General features: G+C 42.8%; 1 protein-coding gene across 9 annotated transcripts in view; it reads right to left on the bottom strand.

Moving 5' to 3' along the window:
- Positions 1-20056, bottom strand: part of GRIA4 (glutamate ionotropic receptor AMPA type subunit 4) — a 315636-nt gene that overhangs the window by 63258 nt on the left and 232322 nt on the right. For all 9 annotated transcript variants that reach the window (XM_075851546.1, XM_075851547.1, XM_075851550.1 and 6 more), the window contains exons 7-8: positions 15329-15496; positions 11889-11993 (exon numbers count right to left, since the gene is read on the bottom strand). In XM_075851546.1, the coding sequence (XP_075707661.1) occupies positions 11889-11993; positions 15329-15496 (273 nt within the window). The remainder of the gene's footprint in view (positions 1-11888; positions 11994-15328; positions 15497-20056) is intronic.

Here is a 20056-nt window from a genome sequence, read left to right as displayed (position 1 = left end):
GTTTAGTTATTCCCCTGTTCTGCTCCCCTGCAGAACAACGGAACAGCACAACGCGATTGTGAACATAGTCTTACTTGTACTAATGTGCCTACCAAGAAAGACATCCATTTAACCAATTAACCATCAGATATTCTATGTGCAAGTAAGAAGTGTGCGAATGTAATGATTTTTTATGTCTATAGATCACTATAGATTTTTCTGTACCAAAACAGAAGAATTAGCCTTGTCTGTGTTTTGTTGGCGGGTGAATTTCCATAATACGAAGCCGTATTTTCCCCATATAAAACAATCAAGGATGAAATATGGATCTGTATTAAACTATTTCAACATCCATTGTTTTATATGAGACAAAAACGAAACAATAGGAAACTTTCAAACTGACAGTTGCAATACATTTTAATATTTTAATCAACGATGGAAGGATTTCATTGTTCTTTTTGACCATATTTCACCTTTTTTTAATTTAATATTTTCGGTATTCTTTGTTCTTTCTGTAAAGTGCCCGCAGCGACTGCACACCAGTCCGCTCACCATACCAAATGACCTTAAAATGTCAAGTGGCCAAGGTCACAGAAAGAGTCGCTGTGATATTTTGCTGCTGCGAGCCGTTAATCTCCAGTAAAAAAGCATAGACGAATGAAATACATAAAACATTGCCCCCGGCACATCCTTGTCTAACAGTTTCATTTCCATAAGGGAATGTTAAAATGAAGACATTCTAGACAAAGGTATATTTCCTCCTGGCACAGTTAACAAGGTAAAATTCTTGGCCACATTTGAGCTGCTGAATTATGCATGCAATATAATTCAATGTGCAGGTGTCTACGAAGACCAAAAATGTCTTAGTAGTTAAGGAACACATATGTTCTTCTGAGGACACTGAATAGAAAAACCTCTAAAACTATTTTACTACTTTTATTCCTAAATGCCCTTAGGAAAATAGTTGAAATGCTGAGTTTTTGGGAATGTTGCTCTTTCCAAGAACCAGGCAAAAGGTAGAAAAATAAGACACATTGAACCTTCTTAAAGGAAACCTGTCATCGGTTTTGGCCCCCCTAAAGTGACTCCACCACGCTCTAGGTCATGTAAAGACCTTTCTAAATGTATTCCTGTTTGTCCCCAGTAGCGCAGCATACCTTCTAAAAAGAAGTTTCAAAATGTCTTACGTCGTATGCAAATGAGGCCAGAAATATCCGATGTTTTCAACACTAACCCGACCCATTTTTTCTGTCATTCAAATTCTTCTCCAAATTTTGCTCTTTTGCTTATGGGAATTCCCTGTTGTGGGCAGAAGCTTCAATTTCCCTAATAATGATCAAATCTAAGTTAAATTCAGGGTTTTTGGGGTTATATTGTGTCAGAGGAAAGCTGACTGACGAATTTGGCTTAAAGTGGCTTTATGCAGCTTCCATGTGTAGTGAATACATAGAAGCTGCTAAATAAAATTGTTAATAAATGTGTATTACAAAAATGTTTAAGATCACTGAACACATACATTAAATTAAGAAAATAATTCAAAGGTTTACATAGCCTTCAATGCACAAGAGAGGCTGCAGACTGTGCCTCTGGAGCAGCAGCTCACATTTCACATGCATTGTGCAGACCACAGTCCACTTCAGGGAGGGAAAGATATGACTTGTTGGCAATAGCCTTATATAATTTACAGGAAGCGGCCTGCACAAGATTCAGTAACAACTGCAGAATACATGGGGCATAGAAGATTTGTATTAATAACCTGGTGCATTCTTAGATTGTTGGTATATAATGGTCCAGGCACATTCTGCCTGATAATTTATTACTCAGAAACCTATAAGAGACATCAGTGACATCAGACATCATGATTACAAGAGAGAATTCACGTTGAAAACTATGGTCTGCCCTTCTTAAATCATACGTGTAAGTTGTCAGGAGTAATGTAAGTGCCATTGTTTTACTAAAGTACTGTAACAATGCAGTAAGATGACCACCCAAAATTGCCTTAAAAAAAGGATCTTCTAGAGGGGTGGTCTTCTCAAAGAAAATTTATAATATTGTACATAGTGTATGATGGAGCTGAAAATATGTTATAGGAAATCTGATTTAGAAAAAAGGGTGGTCAAACAGATGGTCTTTTGGAGAGGTTTCACTGTATACTGTGAGTTTCATTGTTACCTTTTCTGGATCCCTGTCCTCTTTAGCTCTGGGCGCCACCGTACTGGGTACTGCCGTCGTCCAGCATCAGTATGTAGCATGCAGCAATTCTGACGCTGCCGGCGTAAGGACCCTTTGTGCAGCGGTGCCCAGAGATAAAGAGGACCCGGGACCAAGGACAGTTAATTTAATTTAGGTGTCTAGTCTAGGGTCTGAAATTAATTTAGGGGTCTTGGCTGGGGTCTAAATATATTTAGAGGTTTGATCTTGGGTCTAAATTAATTTAGGGGTCTGTCTGGGGTCTGAATTAATTTAGGGGTCTGGTCTGGCGTTTGTATTTATTTAGGGGTCTGGTTTGGAATCTGTTTTTGGGGTTTGGTTCTTTTCCTGCCCCCATTCTGCATTTTGTATTTGCTGCTGAGTGGCTGATCTATTGTCAGGTCATGCTGGGAGTTGCACTTTCACAGGGAGTTTATTTTTTTTACTATGACTCGTCAAGTGTGCCTTCACCCTAACTTACAAGGAGCTTGTAAATGCTTGGGGGGAGGGCTATTCAAAAGTTTGCAATTGGGCTCAGCATTTTCTAGCTTTCAACTGTCCTCAGGCATCTATTATTTTGGCCGTATAGTATTTTAAGGCATTGGACAGCACTGTAGGTAGAGTAATGGGGGCACCAGGGGCAGCAGCAGGATACTGAGGTTGTGTTGCTACAAAGAGTTATGATAGCTGAACAATCAAAAGGCCAAAGATGTCTGGGAAGAAAACTTAGTGGTCTGGACCAAATGGGAAAGAAAATGCGAACGACTCTAAAGAAGGCATCAACTGTAAGTCACTGGATTTAATAGTTATGTATTCTGCCTGTGACTGAGTCTGAACAATACTGGATTCTCTTGTATAGTCTGAGGCGTGATGATACTCTGCAGACCGCCAGTGTAGAACTGATTTCTGACCACTATATGGTCACTATATAGTGGTATTATTGGTTATATTTGTTTTTGTATAGTAGTAGTGTACACTTGCCCGTGACTGAAAGAGCAAGTGTACGCCTGTCCCTCAATGTATCCCACTTTTATTTTCCGTCTTCTGTTCACGATGTGGCTTAAAATTTAAGGGCGGTGCGAGAGGCGTGACTAACTAATAAAAAAAAATTGCCACAGAGCGCGTTACATGTCACTACTTTCCTCCCCCCCCCCACAGATTTTGTTTCTGGATTCACCACTGCTTTGAGCCCTCAAGAAGATACAAATCACTCAGCCTCACTGAACTCTAGGAGTACACACAACTAGGTGGGGGTGGGAAATCTTGCCGTGTAGATTTTGTCTTATTTTGTAGGTATAAGAAAACAAGGAAAAGATACAGGACTTATCCTAAACAAATTCTGATACGTGGCTGAGCATGTCTGCGTTAACTCTGCTGTTCTTCAGGCTCATGCACATCCTATTTCAATAAAGACTAATAGGTTATGAATTGAACAACATAAAAATACCATGTCAAGTCATCTCCTTCAAAGTCAACTTCAGATCGGATTGTCTGCCACTGAACCTTGTGCCACCACCATATGCCTGTCTATGCCTGATATGCCTAAGCCTTTATGCCCATCCATGCAAGACATCACGTGGAAAAGTGCGGCATCCTTTAAAGAATATGGCAATCTATGTGGGATCAAGGTATCTTGGATGACCACAACAACCCCAAGGTGTCTTACTCAGCTAAAATGTTAGCCAGAACTCTCTAGTCTTTCTAGTTTTTATAATACCTGAGCAGGTCGTTCTACTTTCCCCTTATAACACCATTCTTGTAACTTTGTAAAACGTAACACCGTTTTGTCTGTTCTGAAGGTATTGCCTTTGAGTGTAATTGAAGACTTCAATAGAAAACACAAGGACTTATCATCTATGAGATCTATGAGATCTTAACAAAAGTACAACATGGTTTTTATATTTTGCCTATTTGACATTGGACACATGCCTATTTGACATTGGACACATTGACATTTGACATTTGACTGTTTGAGGGTTTTTCGCAAAACCAGAAAGAAAACATAAGAACTACTTGCTACTCTCTACGGATGAACACAAGGACCAGAAGATAACATATTGTAGATTTTTATATTAACACGTATAAAAAGCTATAATTTCATTTTGAAAAATTGTAAATACGTTGAACCATTTTATTTTTTTTTGTAATTCTGAAACTAGAAATTTTCTATTATTTGCATTTATAGTATATGGCCTAAAGTATGTGGACACCTGACCATCACATGGAGTTGAGCCCCTTTTGCAGAAACATCTTCCGCTCTTCTGGGAATGCTTTTGGAGTGTGTCTGTGAGAATTTTCGCCCATTTGTCCAGAAGAGAATTTGTGAGGTCAGACACTGACTCTGTTCTAGTTCATCCCACAGGTGTTAGATGGGCTTGAGGTCAGGGCTCTGTGCATGTCAGTCAAGCTCTTCCACACCAAGCTGAAACAGGAAAGGAACTTTCCCAAACTCTTGCCACAAAGTTGGACACCTACAATTGAAAAGACCAGTACTGCACATGGTCAGTCAGCGCTCCATTCAATTTCTATGGAACTGCCAGAGCTAGCACTCCGCTATATCGAGCATGTCCCATAAAAAATGAATGGAGCGGTGACCGAGCATGCGCAGTACAGCTTCATTCATATGGGGCACACAGGACATTCATTCTCAGGATTGGTAAGTGTCCCAGCGATAGGACCCCCACAGATCAAATATTTATCACCTGTGTCAGGCTTTATTGCCTCTGTCAGGGCATAAAAGGAGCACAAAATGGCAGACCTGGAGGCCTTCAGTAGATTGCGTCGCAGGGTGGCCGATGGGCTGAGTGAGAGGGCCACCCCCTATTTCTAATTACTTAGATGCCGCAGTTGCTATTGATCTCACAATCTAAATGGTTAAAAGGAGTTGTCTATGATCCCGACAATGGCAGTGAGGCGTTACCTGCAACTTTCAACCAAAACTCCTTGAGTATAAAACGGGCTCTGCCTGTGAGGCCGCCCCATACTCACCCTTCCCGGCTATGACGTAACTGTATGTCAAATGTTGGGAAGGGGTTGATAAAGTTCACTGCTTTCTATTCAGAAATGTGTTGAAAAAGGTCCGACCTGACGTTTTAAGCTTAAGCCAGATTCAGCAACATGGCATGTACCCAATCTGTTACCCACTGCACAGAGGAGTGATACCAGTGCAGCACTCACACACTGCATCAGTATTAACAGAGCTCCCCTATGCAGATCTGTTATACATTTATGGTAAACATTCGTCGGAGCTCTCAGTGGGGGATGGGGCCATACATATTGCTAGATTGCATTCCAGGGCTTCTATAGTTAAAAATCTGTTTATTTCATAGAAGATGAAGATATTCACCCGTTTTTCCCCACTACATTATTTAAATAGGTTCAAACACTGAAATTGTATTATTCCTATTAATGTTAAATATTAAAGAGGCTCTGTCACCAGATTCTGAAACCCCTATCTCCTATTGCATGTGATCGGCGCTGCAATGTAGATAACAGTAACGTTTTTTTTTTTTAAACGTTCATTTTTGGCCAAGTTATGAGCTATTTTATATATATGCAAATGAGGTTTGAAATGGACAACTGGGCGTGTATTGTGTTTTTAACTGGGCGTGTTTACGTGTATGACGCTGACTAGAGATGAGCGAACCGGGACAACCGAACACGGTTTCGGTCCGAACATCGGGAAAAGTTCGGTTCGCAGCGAATCCGAACTTCACCGGGTTCGGCCGAACACCTTTTGACCGAACCCGGTCAAAAATATTATACAAATCGGCAGCCACTTGTCTCTATCAATCACTGATGGAGAAAAGAGGCTGCTGATTAAAAATAAAATAAAAAGCATTTCATACGTACCCAGTCGTTGTCTTGGTGACGAGTCCCTCTTCTTCCTCCGGTCCGACCTTCTTTCCTGACGCGGCAGCCTGTGATTGGCTGCAGAGGCCGCTGCAGCCTGTGATTGGCTGCAGAGGCCGCGGCAGCCTGTGATTGGCTGCAGCGGTCACATGGGCTGTAACGTCATCCAGGAATGTCGGGCCGGATGTCGAGAGGGACGCGTCACCAAGGCAACGGCCGGGAGACCGGACTGGAGGAAGCAGAAAGTTCTCGGTAAGTATGAACGTCTTTTTTTTTACAGGTTACTCTATATTCTGATCGGAATTCACTGTCCAGGGTGCTGAAACAGTTACTGCCGATCAGTTAACTCTTTCAGCACCCTGGACAGTGACTATTTACTGACGTCGCCTAGCAACACTGCCGTAATGACGGGTGCACACATGTAGCCACCCGTCATTACGGGGCCTCATGCACACGACGGTAAAAACACCCGTTATTACGGGTCGTAATTACGATCCGAAATAGCGGGCCCATAGACTTCTGTTAGCCACGGGAACCTTCCCGTTTTCTCACGGGAAGGTGCCCGTGCCGTTAAAAAGATAGAACATCTTCTATTTTTTTTATTTTATGGGCCGTGCTCCTATACTTTATAATGGGAGCACGGCTCGGAAAAACGACCGGCTGCCCATGGCCGGCTGTGACCGGCCGTGCTCATCTCCTGAAATACTCTGTGCTGCCTTAAACTCTGTGGACAGGTCAGGATCCTGTTTCTTTTAAATGCTGCTGGGGAACCCGCTCGATCCACTATATAAGGCTGCGCTACAGTGCTTGGGAATAAGTGACTAGGGCAGAAGAGGATGGAGGCGCAGCCTTATATAGTGGATCAAGCGGGTTCCCCAGCAGCATCTAAAAGAAACAGGATCCTGACCTGTCCACAGAGTTTAAGGCAGCACAGAGTATTTCAGGAGATGAGCGTGCGGATCTTGTGCGGGGTGGTGACTTGCCAATAATGTGAAGGTGTTATTGAGGACAGGAGTGGAGGAGAGGTAACAGACTGAGAGCTACGTAATGGTAAGAGCAGAGTTCACAGCAGCACAGAATCTGCACGCTCCTCCCCTGAAATATTCTGTGCTGCTGTGAACTCTGCTCTTACCATTACGTAGCTCTCAGTCTGTTACCTCTCCTCCACTCCTGTCCTCAATAACACCTTCACATGATTGGCAAGTCACCACCCCGCACAAGATCCGCACGCTGCTCTCCTGAAATACTCTGTGCTGCTGTGAAGTCTGCTCTTACCATTACGTGGTGACTTGCCAATCATGTGAAGGTGTTATTGAGGACAGGAGTGGAGGAGAGGTAACAGACTGAGATCTATGTAATGGTAAGAGCAGAGTTCACAGCAGCACAGAATATTTCAGGAGAGGAGCGTGCAGATGTTGAGGAGTGTATGACGCTGAGAGGCCGCGGCAGCCTGTGATTGGCTCCAGAGGCCGCGGCAGCCTGTGATTGGCTGCAGAGGCGGTCAAGTGATGTGCGTGACCGCCACTACAGCCTGTGATTGGCTGCAGCGAGCGGCGACATGGATGAAACGTCATCGCTGGAGGCCGGACAGGAGGAATGTAAGTATGAACGTATTTATATATATTTTTTATTACATTAAAATTGTATTTTCCGCGCGCCGAGCATGGTACTGTCAAGGTTGCTGAAAGAGTTAGTGCAGCCCATTAACTCTTACAGCACCCTGGACAGTACCATGCTTGGCGCACGGAAATTACAGCTTCGGTCAGAACTAGTTTGGTCCGAATCAAACTTTTTCGTGAAATTCGGCGAACTAGCCAATCCGAACTTTTCATAAGTTCGCTCATCTCTAACGCTGACCAATCACTGACCAGTCAGCATCATACACTCATCTCCATTGATTTACACAGCAGCGATGTGCAGCCACATAAACAGAGATTAACGTTACTGCAGTGTCCTGATAATGAATACACATGAAATCCAGCCTGGACGTCATGTGTATTCAGAATCCTGACACTTCTGACTCTTTTCTTTGAGATTTCTAGCACGGGAAACGAAACCTCGCGAGATTTTGGAGATAAACGAGATTTCGTTTCCCTTGCTGCAAATCTCACTGAAAAGATTCAGAAGTGTCCTGATAATGAATACACATGACGTCCAGGCCGGATGATCATGTGTATTCATTATCAGGACACATGTAAATCAATGTAGAGGAGTGTATGATGCTGACTGGTCAGTGATTGGTCAGCGTCATACACGTAAACACGCCCAGTTAAAAACACAATACACGCCCAGTTGGACATAACGAAAAAAAAAACGCCCAATTGTCCATTTCAAACCTCATTTGCATATATATAAAATTGCTCATAACTTGGCCAAAAATGAACGTTTTAAAAAAAAACTAAAAATGTTACTGTTCTCTACATTGCAGCGCCGATCACATGCAATAGGAGATAGGGGTTTGAGAATCTGGTGACAGAGCCTCTTTAATATTTAACATTAATAAGAATAATACAATTTCAGTGTTTGATGATTATTTGAACTTGAAATGTCCCAGGTTTCCTAAATGCCATGTGTCATCGTCCAGGCTGAGAGCTGCTGTAGTCATGCCCAGCCCCCAATCACAGATCGAGCGTCAACGCAATGTCACCATCACTCCCTAATCTCTCAGCCACAACTGTCAATGCACATAAAAGTATCGATGGTGACACATTCACATGCATTGTGAGTCATTCCCCCTCCCATGTCCATACCCCATTGATTCAGTGATGAGGATTGAATACAACAACACTCTGCTCCGGGGCATGTTATAAGGAAATTAAAACAGGAGCTGAATTCTCGCAGATTCTGGGTAAATCTACATTTTTCTATGGCATTAACATGCTGCATGCCAGTAGGACTTCAGATATTCATCTTATATGTGATTGCAAACGTTTTGCACATATTATACAGATTTTATCTGATTCCATCCTGTTTTGAATATAAAGATAAACTATTCATTTAAAGGAGTTTTCCCAACTGAGATATAGTGCATTCAGAAATTCTTTAAACTCTCACTTTTTTCACATTTTGTTATGATGAGGCCTTGAGCTAAAATAAATAAAAATTCATGTTTTCCCCCATCATTCTGTACTCAATACTCCAAAATTAGACATTTTTGCAAATGTATTAAAAATTAAATACTCAAATTTTGAATGGACTTTTGTATTTAGACCCTTTGCTATGACACTTGAAATTTAGCTCTGGTGGTCCCCATCTCTCTATATCATCTTTGAAATGTTTCTACACCTTGATTGGAGTACACCTGTGGTAAATTAATTTGATTGGACATGATTAGGAAAGACACACCCCTGTCTTTATAAGGTCTCACAGCTGACAATGCATATCAGAGCAAAAACCAAGCCATGAGGAGGAAGGAACTGCCCATAGAGCTCAGAGATATGATTGTGTCCAGGCATAGATCTGGAGAAGGGTACAACAATTTTTCTGCTGCACTGAAAGTTCCCAAAAGCACAGTGACCATAATTCTTAAATGGAAATTTGGAACAACCAGGACTGTTCCTAGAGATGGCTGCCCCACCAAACTAAGTAATTGGGGGGAGAAGAGCCTTGGTAAGAGAGGTGCCCAAGAACCAAATGGTCAATCTGGCTGATCTCCAAAGATCCTGTGTGCAGATGTGAGAAACTTCCAGAACGTCAACCATCACAGCAGCCCGCCACCAATCTGGGCTTTATAGCAGAGTGGCCAGAAAGAAGCCTCTCCTCAGTAAACGACACATGAAAGTCCGTCAGGAGTTTGCAAAAAAGCACTTAAAGGACTCTCAGACTGTGAGAAACAAGATTCTGTGGTCCGATGAAACCAAGATTGCAAAAAGCCTCAATTCTAAGCGTCATGTCTGGAAGAAACCAGGCACTGCTCATCACTTGCCAAATGCCATCCCTACAGTGAAGCATGGTGATGGCAGTATCAGGCTGTGGGGGTGTTTTTCAGCGGATGAGACAAGGAGACTGGTCAGAGTTGAGGGAAAGATGAATGGAGCAAAGTACAGACATATTCTTAATGAAAACCTGATCCATCGTGCTCTGGACCAAAGACTGGGCTGAAGGTTCACCTTCCAACAAGACAATGACCCTAAGCACACAGCCGAGACAACACAGGAGTGGCTTAGGAACAACTCTGTGAATGTCCTTGAGTGGCCCAGCCAGAGCCCTGACTTAAACCCAATCGAACATCTTTGGAGAGACCTGAAAATGTCTGCCCACCGACGGCCCCCATCCAACCTGACAGAGCTGGAGAGGATCTGCAGAGAAGAATGGCAGAAAATACCTAAATCCAGGTGTGCAAACCTTGTGGCATCAAACCCAAGAAGACTGGAGGCCGTTATCACTGCCAAAGGTGCTACATCTAAGTCCTGAGTAAAGGGTCTGAATACTTCGGTCAATGCAAGATTTTAGTTTTTCCTTTTAAATAAATTAGCAAATATTACTAACATTCTGTTTTCACTTTCTCATTTTGAGATATTAAGTGCAAAATAATGGGGACAATTTTGAATGTTTTTTTTATTTTAGCAAAAGGCCTCAACATAATAAAATGTGGAAAAAATGAAAGTACTGTATTTATGGCATATCCACAGGATATGCCATAAATGTCTGATAGATGCGGATCCCAGCTCTATGTCCCGCACCTATATAGAGAACAGGGGTCACCCGATCCCCGTTACGGCTTGTGTGGCGGCCGCATATTCCACACGAGAACTTGTGGGGAGGGGGCAGCGTATGCGCACGACTCTCTCCATTCTGTTTAACGGGACTTAAGGAAACAGCCAAGCAAAGCAACAGCCAACCAAACGCTACTAGGCTGTTTCCATAACTCCAATACAACATGAATGAAGAGGTCTACGCGGCCCTGTCTCCACTAGTCCTCGACTAGAATCGTCAGTTTGCTACGCCAGGCGAAACGCGTGTCGGGTGACCCCCATTCTAGATATATATACTACTGTCTGTTTAGTTGTTGTTCAACTGCATGTAAAACCACACAATGAATTAAAAAGTCATGACAGGAAGAGCAGGAGGTAAAGAGGATGACGAGCAAAAAGACGGATGGATACAGTTGCAGAAATTCAAGACCCAAACAGAAAACGGGACGTGGTAAAACACAATTTATATGGTCACCAGGAGTCAACATCAAGTAGATGGCACTTGATAATAATAATAAAGAAGAGACAAGTCAAGTTTTCCATAACATGAAACAGATATACTGTATAGTGTATATACTGTTGCAGTGTACCTATCATATAATGTATTTTTTTTAATTAAAAACAGGTACAATGTGATGTCCTTTTTTGAATACAGAGCTCCAAATCCTCTTGCTTCCGTTCACATACAGTCAAATAATAAAATTCTGTTTGCATACAGTTGCCACTAGGGTTCAGTGACAGCGGGTCCATGCAGGATCCAGCTGTTATCAATCACATCTAAGTTATGATCAGAAACATGCAGGACCCGCTGACACTGAACGCGTCAGTCCCACTGATCTGACAGATACAAGTTTCAGCGCTAGATACAGCTGCTCTGCATACAGGATACAAAGCAGCTGTATCTAAATAAGTAAAAATATTTTTCAATAAGAAGTATTTAGAAAGTTTCACCAATCACACTTTATTAAAAAAACAAAAATGATTTCAAAGGTGTACATAGCATTTAACATTCTCAACCAATCGACCACTTTGATACTGCAGCTCAATGAAAACTGTAAGAACAAACCCTGAACAAGCAGGTCAGCGTATATATACATATAATAACTTGCAGGTGTTAGGGTTACACTAAGAACATCTATTTGTCCATGATTAAGCAGTAAATGATGTACGCACCTTCCTGAGGCCTGAACTCTTCAGCTCCAAAACATCCATTGTGTAGTTTACTCTTCGACCATAGTGATCAAATTGTACATTTCCAGTTAAACCTTGTAATCGAACCTTTAAATACAAAATATATAGATATTAGACGGAATCAATATTATATCTTAGTAAAACTAAGTCATCAGATGCATTTAGAGGCTATCTCATGATGCTGGACATAAGTGTTGCCAGCTACAGTATGTTAAGGGCCGGTTCACACCTGCGTTCTACTTTCCTTTGTTCTGCTCCATTAGAGGAGCAAAACAAGGGAAAAACCGGAAGCGCCGGTTCGGTTGCACCACAGACATCACCAACGGCCGGTGAAAGCCATTGACTTTAATGGGTTCTGTCGGCTTTCCGTCCAGGTGCCAGTGGTTTTACCCCAAACAATGGGGCAACAGTAATCTCGGCCAGATCTGTGACGGGGGCCCCTAACTGAGCCTCCAACGCAGGTGTGAACCAGACCTTAGCTTGTTATACTACGTATCAAATATTTAATATAACTTGTCATCAATGTAACTTCTGTCCATGTGACCTTTTAGGGAACATTGACGTCATAGAGAAGGCTACCCTGCTCGGGACCCCTCCACAAACCTGAACGCAGAGCCACTCTGTAAGAGCAGCTGCCATGCTTGCATTACATGGACAGATATTCATCTTAACGGCCACCATATAATAATATATTTCTCCTACAGTGCAGGGGAAACGTCTGGCTGGCCGGGGGAGTCGGGAGCCAGATCTCCCAACCCCCATATGAAAGGGGTTGTCTGTAATGAGACAACAGATTAAGTGCTGAACCTACTGAAATATCATTGACTAAAACTGACGTCTAAGTGTAACTTCACATGTCCTGAATGGCACAGTCTCTTTGCTGTGCGGCTAATTGGTGTTGCGCAAAATTGTGCCACGGTTGCCGCAGTTTTGCCCTGCAGATTTTGGCCGCAGTGGCTTCTGCCAATTGAAACAAGTCCTTCCAACTTGTATCACCTGGCAGAAGCCATTCGGTCAAAATCTGCAGAGCAAAATTCACCCTCAAACCCCTGCGGTTTGCGTAGCGGTAATTAGCCACATGGCAAAAAGTTGTATGAAGTTACTCTAAACACACAGACAGTGGCGTAACTACCGCCGTAGCAGCTGTAGCTATGGCTGCTACAGCGCGACGCCACTGAACAGTACGGCAGAGCAGGGAGGTATCTCCCCGCTCTGCCATTAAACAAAAGACATGTATCCCCTATCCACAGGATAGGGGATACATGTGTGATCGCTGGCAGCGATAGGGAGAACGGGGGACTGAAAGTCCCCTGAAGTTCTCCATCACAAACCTCGGACTTCCGGGGTCTGTGTCGGCAGCTCCGTAGAAATTAATGGAGCGCCAGTCGCGCTTGTGCGCATGCGTGACCAGCGCTCCTTTCATTTTTATTGAGCTGCGCAGACGCCGGAAGTCAGTAGTTAGTTATGGAGAACTTCGGGGGACTTTCGGTCCCCCGTTCTCCCTATCGCTGCTAGCGATCACACATGTATCCCCTAGGGGATGCATGGCGTTACCTACAGGGGGGGGGGGGGACTCTGCATGGCGTTACCTACAGGGGTGGGGACTCTGCATGGCGTTACCTACAGGGGGGGGACTCTGCATGGCGTTACCTACAGGGGGGGGGACTCTGCATGGCGTTACCTACAGGGGGGACTCTGCATGACGTTACCTACAGGGGGGGGGACTCTGCATGGCGTTACCTACAGGGGGGGACTCTGCATGGCGTTACCTAAAGGGGGGGGACTTTGCATGGTGTTACCTACAGGGGGGGACTCTGCATGGCGTTACCTACAGGGGGGGGGACTCTGCATGGGGTTACCTACAGGGGGGGACTCTGCATGGCGTTCTCTACAGAGGGGGCTGTATGGGGTTATCTACAGGGAGGCTGTATGGCGTTATCTACACGGGGGGCTGTAAAAAAGGCACTATGTACAAGGGGGGGGGGGGGTTGTGTGACACCCAGTGGAGGGGGGGCCCCAGTCAAAAGTTTGCTATGGGGCCCAGTCTTTCCTAGTTACGCCCCTGCACACAGACAATACACTTGTAATAAACACAAAGTAATACACATATAAAATATTACTATTTGGATAGCAGGTAACCTTACATTATTATGGCGTTCTCTGTTTGAATTTGTCAAACTTTTTAGGACAATCAGAACACACAATTTACTGCAAGTTTGCAATATCCTCTTTTAAAGGGGTAATATCAGATTACAGATGTTTTTCCACCAGAAACAGCGCCACTCCTTTGGCTGTATCTGGTATTGCAGCTTAGTCCCCTTCTTTGACTATGTCTGAGCAGCAATACAAGGCACAATCCATGAATTTACCAGTTAATATCTAATATCCCTGAAGGTCAAGGGTGGTTTACCAGTTAATATCTAATATCCCTGGAAGTCAAGAGTGGTTTAGTGTTTAACAATTAATATTATTAAATAATTCTGGTTCAATTTTTTAAGAGATTAATGGTGCTGGTATAGAGCAGGAAAGTGAACTAAAAATTCCATTGTATTTAATCTAATTAGGTCCAGAACTATTTCCCCGCTTCTCTTCACACAATCATCCAGTTAAATGCTAAAATTCTGTAACCACCTCTAGGGGGAGCTCACTGCACAGGGAGTTTTAGACAGCTCCCATTGATCTCAACAATAAATCATCATGCAGTTAGCTCCCTCTAGTGGTGACAGAAAGTATTTTATAATTTTACAAAAAAATTATACTGAACGACTCAGAGTGGGGGTTTCTCTAAAAGCGCTCCTCGTGTTATACCAGTTGCAGAGCCAGAGAGGGTGATGCATGACAGAGGGATTCAAAGAACATCAAATAAACAATTCCTATGTCATACACAGCCCTCTCCAGCCCGGATATAGGCATAAAACAGTGTATCAGTTTGGCCCAGAATGTCCCTTTAAGTGATTGAGAAGAAAACAATCATTGATGTTATTATTATTATTATTATTTTTTTGCCTATTTCCAGTGTTATAGTTGAGTCCTGGTAGTTTTTATCCAATGTTGATATTAGTATGGTATAACATTCTTCACTAAACCCTAGGAAATATATAAGTTCCAACTGATAATTAACAAATATGAAAATAATATCCATAGACCTGTCATTTTCCATGACCAAATGGCTTGACTAATCTCTACATGGCCACCCGTTGGTTACAAATGGAATTGCACAAGGTTATCTATATTTCTTGTGTAAATGGATTATTTATTAATATCAGATACAAAAAGGAGTTACATTAAATCTTAGGGGTACAAAAAGTAGTAAGAAAGATATTAATGTGACATAGAAGTATGATACGATTGTGAGACAGAAGTATATGGTCCTAGTATCCCCTTCAAGTCCCATTGTATAAGAATAAAGCTGCAATAATTACCTGTTTTAAAGTTCTCTCCATATCAATCCCCTGACCCCAGGGAGCAGCTGGATTGGCAAGACAATCGCCTGCATTTCCTCTTCTTGAAAGATCAACTTTTTGTCGTCGCAAGTTACGGAAAGCTTCAGCCATCACCAGAACGCCATCATAAGTCAGTGCGGAGGTGTACTGCGAAAGAGCAAAATAAAACAGTTTTACTTGGACACCATTTAAGTATCTGACAAAACATCTGCTACAGTATAAATGGCTGAAAAATGATGCAGAGACATATTTTTGACTGCTGAAGACAAATTCCACCTATTAGGTTAGACGCAGCCATCATCCTTGTGGATTTCCTCTAGGTGTTCCGGTTTCCTAGTGGAGACTCACAATCTAACTTCCCCATCTCAAAGACTGGGGTCATTTCATAGGAAGTCAATTAACCTTTCAGTATGTTTTTGAAATGTTTGGAAAAAAAAAACCCCAAGGGAAGCCCACGCAAACTCCAGAATATAGATATTGCCCTTAGTCAGATTCAAACCCAGGACCCCAGTGCTTGAAGACAACAGCACTAACCACTAACAGTAATGACAATCTATGTACAGAGTAGGGATGTCACGATACCAGAATTTGGACTTCGATACCGATACTTCGTGTAGTATTGCGCTACTTGATACCGAAACGATACTTTGCCAACAATAATAAAAACAAAACTTCTTCCATTTTCTGATGTAAGGCGCGTGGTGTGATGAATTTTAAACCTCCATGTGCCTCACATTAATAGTAATTAATTCCATCATGTGCCGCAGTCATAATGGACAACATTGGGTTAATGTGTGAGGTACATGATGGGGTTAATTACTATTAATGTGAGGCACATGGAGGTTAAAAATTCATAACACCTCGTGCCTCACATTAATAAGTGAGAGTAAGTTTTATTTATAACAGCGTAAACATAAATTACGCTATAAATGTGTTATTAAGGTCGCAAATATGTGTATTATTTATGTATTGAGACTTATTTTAATGTGTATTGTAATGTGTGTGTGTATGTGTGTTTTTTATTATTTAACACTACTTCATTTTTTAATTTTTTTATTTCTACACTTCAATGTACTGGCATATATCTATATGCCAGTACATTATCCTGTGTACGGATAGTACATAGAAAGTTGTTACCTAAGTATACCCCAACAACAGGAAATATGGTCAGACAGCCCGGGGGTCCTTCAATGGACCCTGGGCTGTCTGTCCATATATGGTATGGCCCTCGATCGAGTCACAGGGATTCCCTGTGACGCGATCCAAAGGGCATCGTCCCTTCTCATTTTCCCCTGAATGCTGCGGTCAGCTTTGATTGCAGCATTCAGGGGAATAGCGGCGGAGATGAGAAGTTTCTCTGATCTCCGCCGTTAGAGCGGGGCTGGGGCTGTGTAATAAAGCCGTTGCCCCGCTCCTAACAATAAGTGCGCGTGCGGTCAGCATGAGGTGATGCGATCAGCGCTGCACTAATGAGCGGCGGTTCAGGCACTGAAGACAGAACATGGGGGTGTTTTTCAGTGCTCCCGCCATGTTCTGTCTTCAGTGCCGTTAATCATTAGTGCAGCGCTGGCCACATCACATCATCCTGACGGCGCGCACTTGTCAGTACTCAGGAGCGGGGCAATAACTGTATCACACAGCAGCAGCCGCGCTTTCATACATTCAAGTGTTACTTATCTGAGCTGTATCAAAATACATTAAATAACGGTATGGAACCGTTTGAGGGTGCACGGTATCGAAACAGTATTGAAGTTTCGATGCATCGTGCATCCCTAGTACAGAGCAGTAGAAGACATTGGTGCTAAATAAGTAATGGAAAAATAAATCATGGCAGCATGGTGACTAGTGATTGGCTGCCACAGTCACATGCCGAGATGACATGTCATGGTGGAATTTATGCAAACAGAGACAGGGGGGGCAAGGGATTTGTCATTGTGGGTGCGGCAAAGGGATTTGAATGATAAGTATTTTTGTTTTTTAATTATATCCTTTTCTAATTAATACGAACTGTGAGCGAGACTCTTCAGGAGTTTAATGGTCGCCTGGGCAAGTATACCGCCCGTCGTACTCTGCGCTTCTCTCCACGCCCAATGTCAGATTGGGAGGGAAAATGAAATAATAGTCCAATGAAAGGTAAATCACTGTACTCTGTTTTAGGGTGCTGGGGTAGGTATCCCACCCAAATACAAGTATATAGAAAAACTCTGCACTCCACAAATCAATGCAATTTCTTTCATTAAAATATTTTAAAGAATTTTGGACAATCCATTCATACAAGATCAGACCATCAGATTGTCCTATTATCACACCAGATAGTTAGTGTCTATTGGTGCTGTGAGTAATCGTTGGGGACAACCGCATCTGGAGGATGAGCATACTCTAGATGCGGAAATCCCAGCCAATTACTTACAGCACCAATATACACTAACTATCCGGTGTGATAATAGGACGAACTGATGATCTGACGAAGGTCTGATAACCGAAAATATTTATCCTGTTCGAATGGGTAATCCATAAAACTTTAATATATTCTAATAAAATAAATTGCATTGATTTTTGGAGTGCGGAGCTATCATATATACTTAAATAATAGTCACACTTAAACATATATCCAGCTGATTTCATGATTTTGTAAAAGACTCTAAAACCCCTTTATGTACATATCAGGATTTACAGTAGATGACACAGCAGGGAATGTACAGCCGAAGAGAAGATAGAAATGTTAAAAAATAAGTTTTTTTAAATGAGTCAGGGGTACAGCTATAAGGGGACAGAGGTAGATGTCACACCTGGGCCCTGATTTGTGAAGCGCCCAATGGACCCCATTCAACTTCCATAGAACAAGCCAGAAAAACAGGTCAAAAAGGCCACTGTATTTCTTCATACAATGAAGAATATGATGAACTAGACTCGGCTCTGGTGAACATCTGAGCTGTACGCTGTAATTTTACCAATTTCTTTCTGTAAGGCGATAAAATACATCCGGTCGCTCACACAGCTCTGAGGTCAACGTTGTAAATGAATATTTGAACTAGGTCAGAAGTGAATGAGTTGATAATACCAGAGCGTGGAATGTGACTTCCAACTAACGTATTCCTGGTCATGAAGCACTTGTGGAGGTTCTCAAATAAATAATCAATGTCTGGGTCAAGCTGAATTTATGACCTCCTGATTTAAAACCCATGAACTGGTAATGGAGGATTATAAGTAGCACTAGGAATTTCAAGCACAAGATAAAATGTGAAAGAAAATAAGAAAAAACACAGAGGAGACATTTAATCCATTGTGTCTACCTAGGTCAGATTCAAAGGAAGATTATAATATTTATACACTGTGTTATGTCGAGGACTGAGGGGGCGGTGCAAGACACAGGGATTCAAAGAACATTAAAGAGAGAATTCTTGTGTCATGTACCGCCCCCGAGGTTCCTGCACTAGGAATACCACAGTGTATCAGTCTTGCCCGGAGTGTCCACATTTAAACTGGCTAGCAGTCACATGACCAATGGGTTATCTGGCTATACTTTTGGCCGTTACAACCATGCACAGATATAGATTGCCAGATGCAGAAGGCAGAAGAAAACCAGAACAATAAAAAATAAAGAAAGATTGTATTGTACGCAACAGAGGCAACTAATGAACTGATTGTACCATAAAAGGCTACGACCCACAACCATTCTAAGTGCAAAATGATGTATACACACTTAATAAAGCTATCTCACCGTACAAATACATATTTCCTTTTTAGATATTGTTGTACATGGCTCTTATGTAGCGTGGTATATATCACATATATGGTCAGGCCCGGATTATAGGGAGGGAAAAAGGGCAATTGCCCAGGAGCCTCCACAACCTAGAGGCCTCAATCATCCAGTTTACTCGATCACTTTCCAGACACTTCCAGGAGGTGGAATCCCTCTGATGCCCCATCTGACAGCACTGCTAACTACAAGAAATTCATGTTCATTGCCAAGAATTATCTAATATGCATGCCCAGCTTAAAGGGGTACCCCATTTTGGACAACTCCCACTTTTTATAGGGGTCCCTTGACAATAAACTATTTCCTGCCGAGAACCCTTTAGCTGGTATTTGTGGAGAAATCTGATTGTAAGTGTTCAATTTCTCTGCAGGGCCACCTGTAAAGGATCTGCCAGGCACAGCTTCGGGGTTAACGCCCATAGATAATCAGTCTGCACCTGCTTCTATGTCTGTGAGACTGACTCCATCTTCCACCACTCAGGGTGGCAGGCTTAAGAGTGGGAGAACCTATCACAGCCTGGCCAGACGGAGCTAGCTCCCGCCCTCTGTCTATTTATACCTGCCTTTCCTGTTCCTCCTTTGCTTGTGATTCTTCTCGTTTGGTTTCCTGGCCCTGATACAGCTTCTTGTACTATTGTCCTTGCTTCATATTGACCCCGGCTTGCTGACTACTCTCCTGCTCTGCGTTTGGTACCTCGTACACTCCTGGTTTGACTCGGCTTGTTTACTTCTCTTCTGCTCTGCGTTTGGCACCTCGTACTCTCCTGGTTTGACTCGGCTTGTTCACTTCTCTTGTTGCTCACGGTGTTGCCGTGGGCAACTGCCCCTTTCTCCCCCTAGCTCTGTGTACCCTTGTCTGTTTGTCTGTCGTGCACTTATTGAGCGTAGGGACCGTCGCCCAGTTGTACCCCATCGCCTAGGGTGGGTCGTTGCAAGTAGGCAGGGACT

The sequence above is a fragment of the Rhinoderma darwinii genome, chromosome 2 (assembly GCF_050947455.1).
Source record: "Rhinoderma darwinii isolate aRhiDar2 chromosome 2, aRhiDar2.hap1, whole genome shotgun sequence".
NCBI lineage: Eukaryota > Metazoa > Chordata > Amphibia > Anura > Rhinodermatidae > Rhinoderma > Rhinoderma darwinii.
This window is presented reverse-complemented; position numbering and strand designations above follow the sequence as displayed.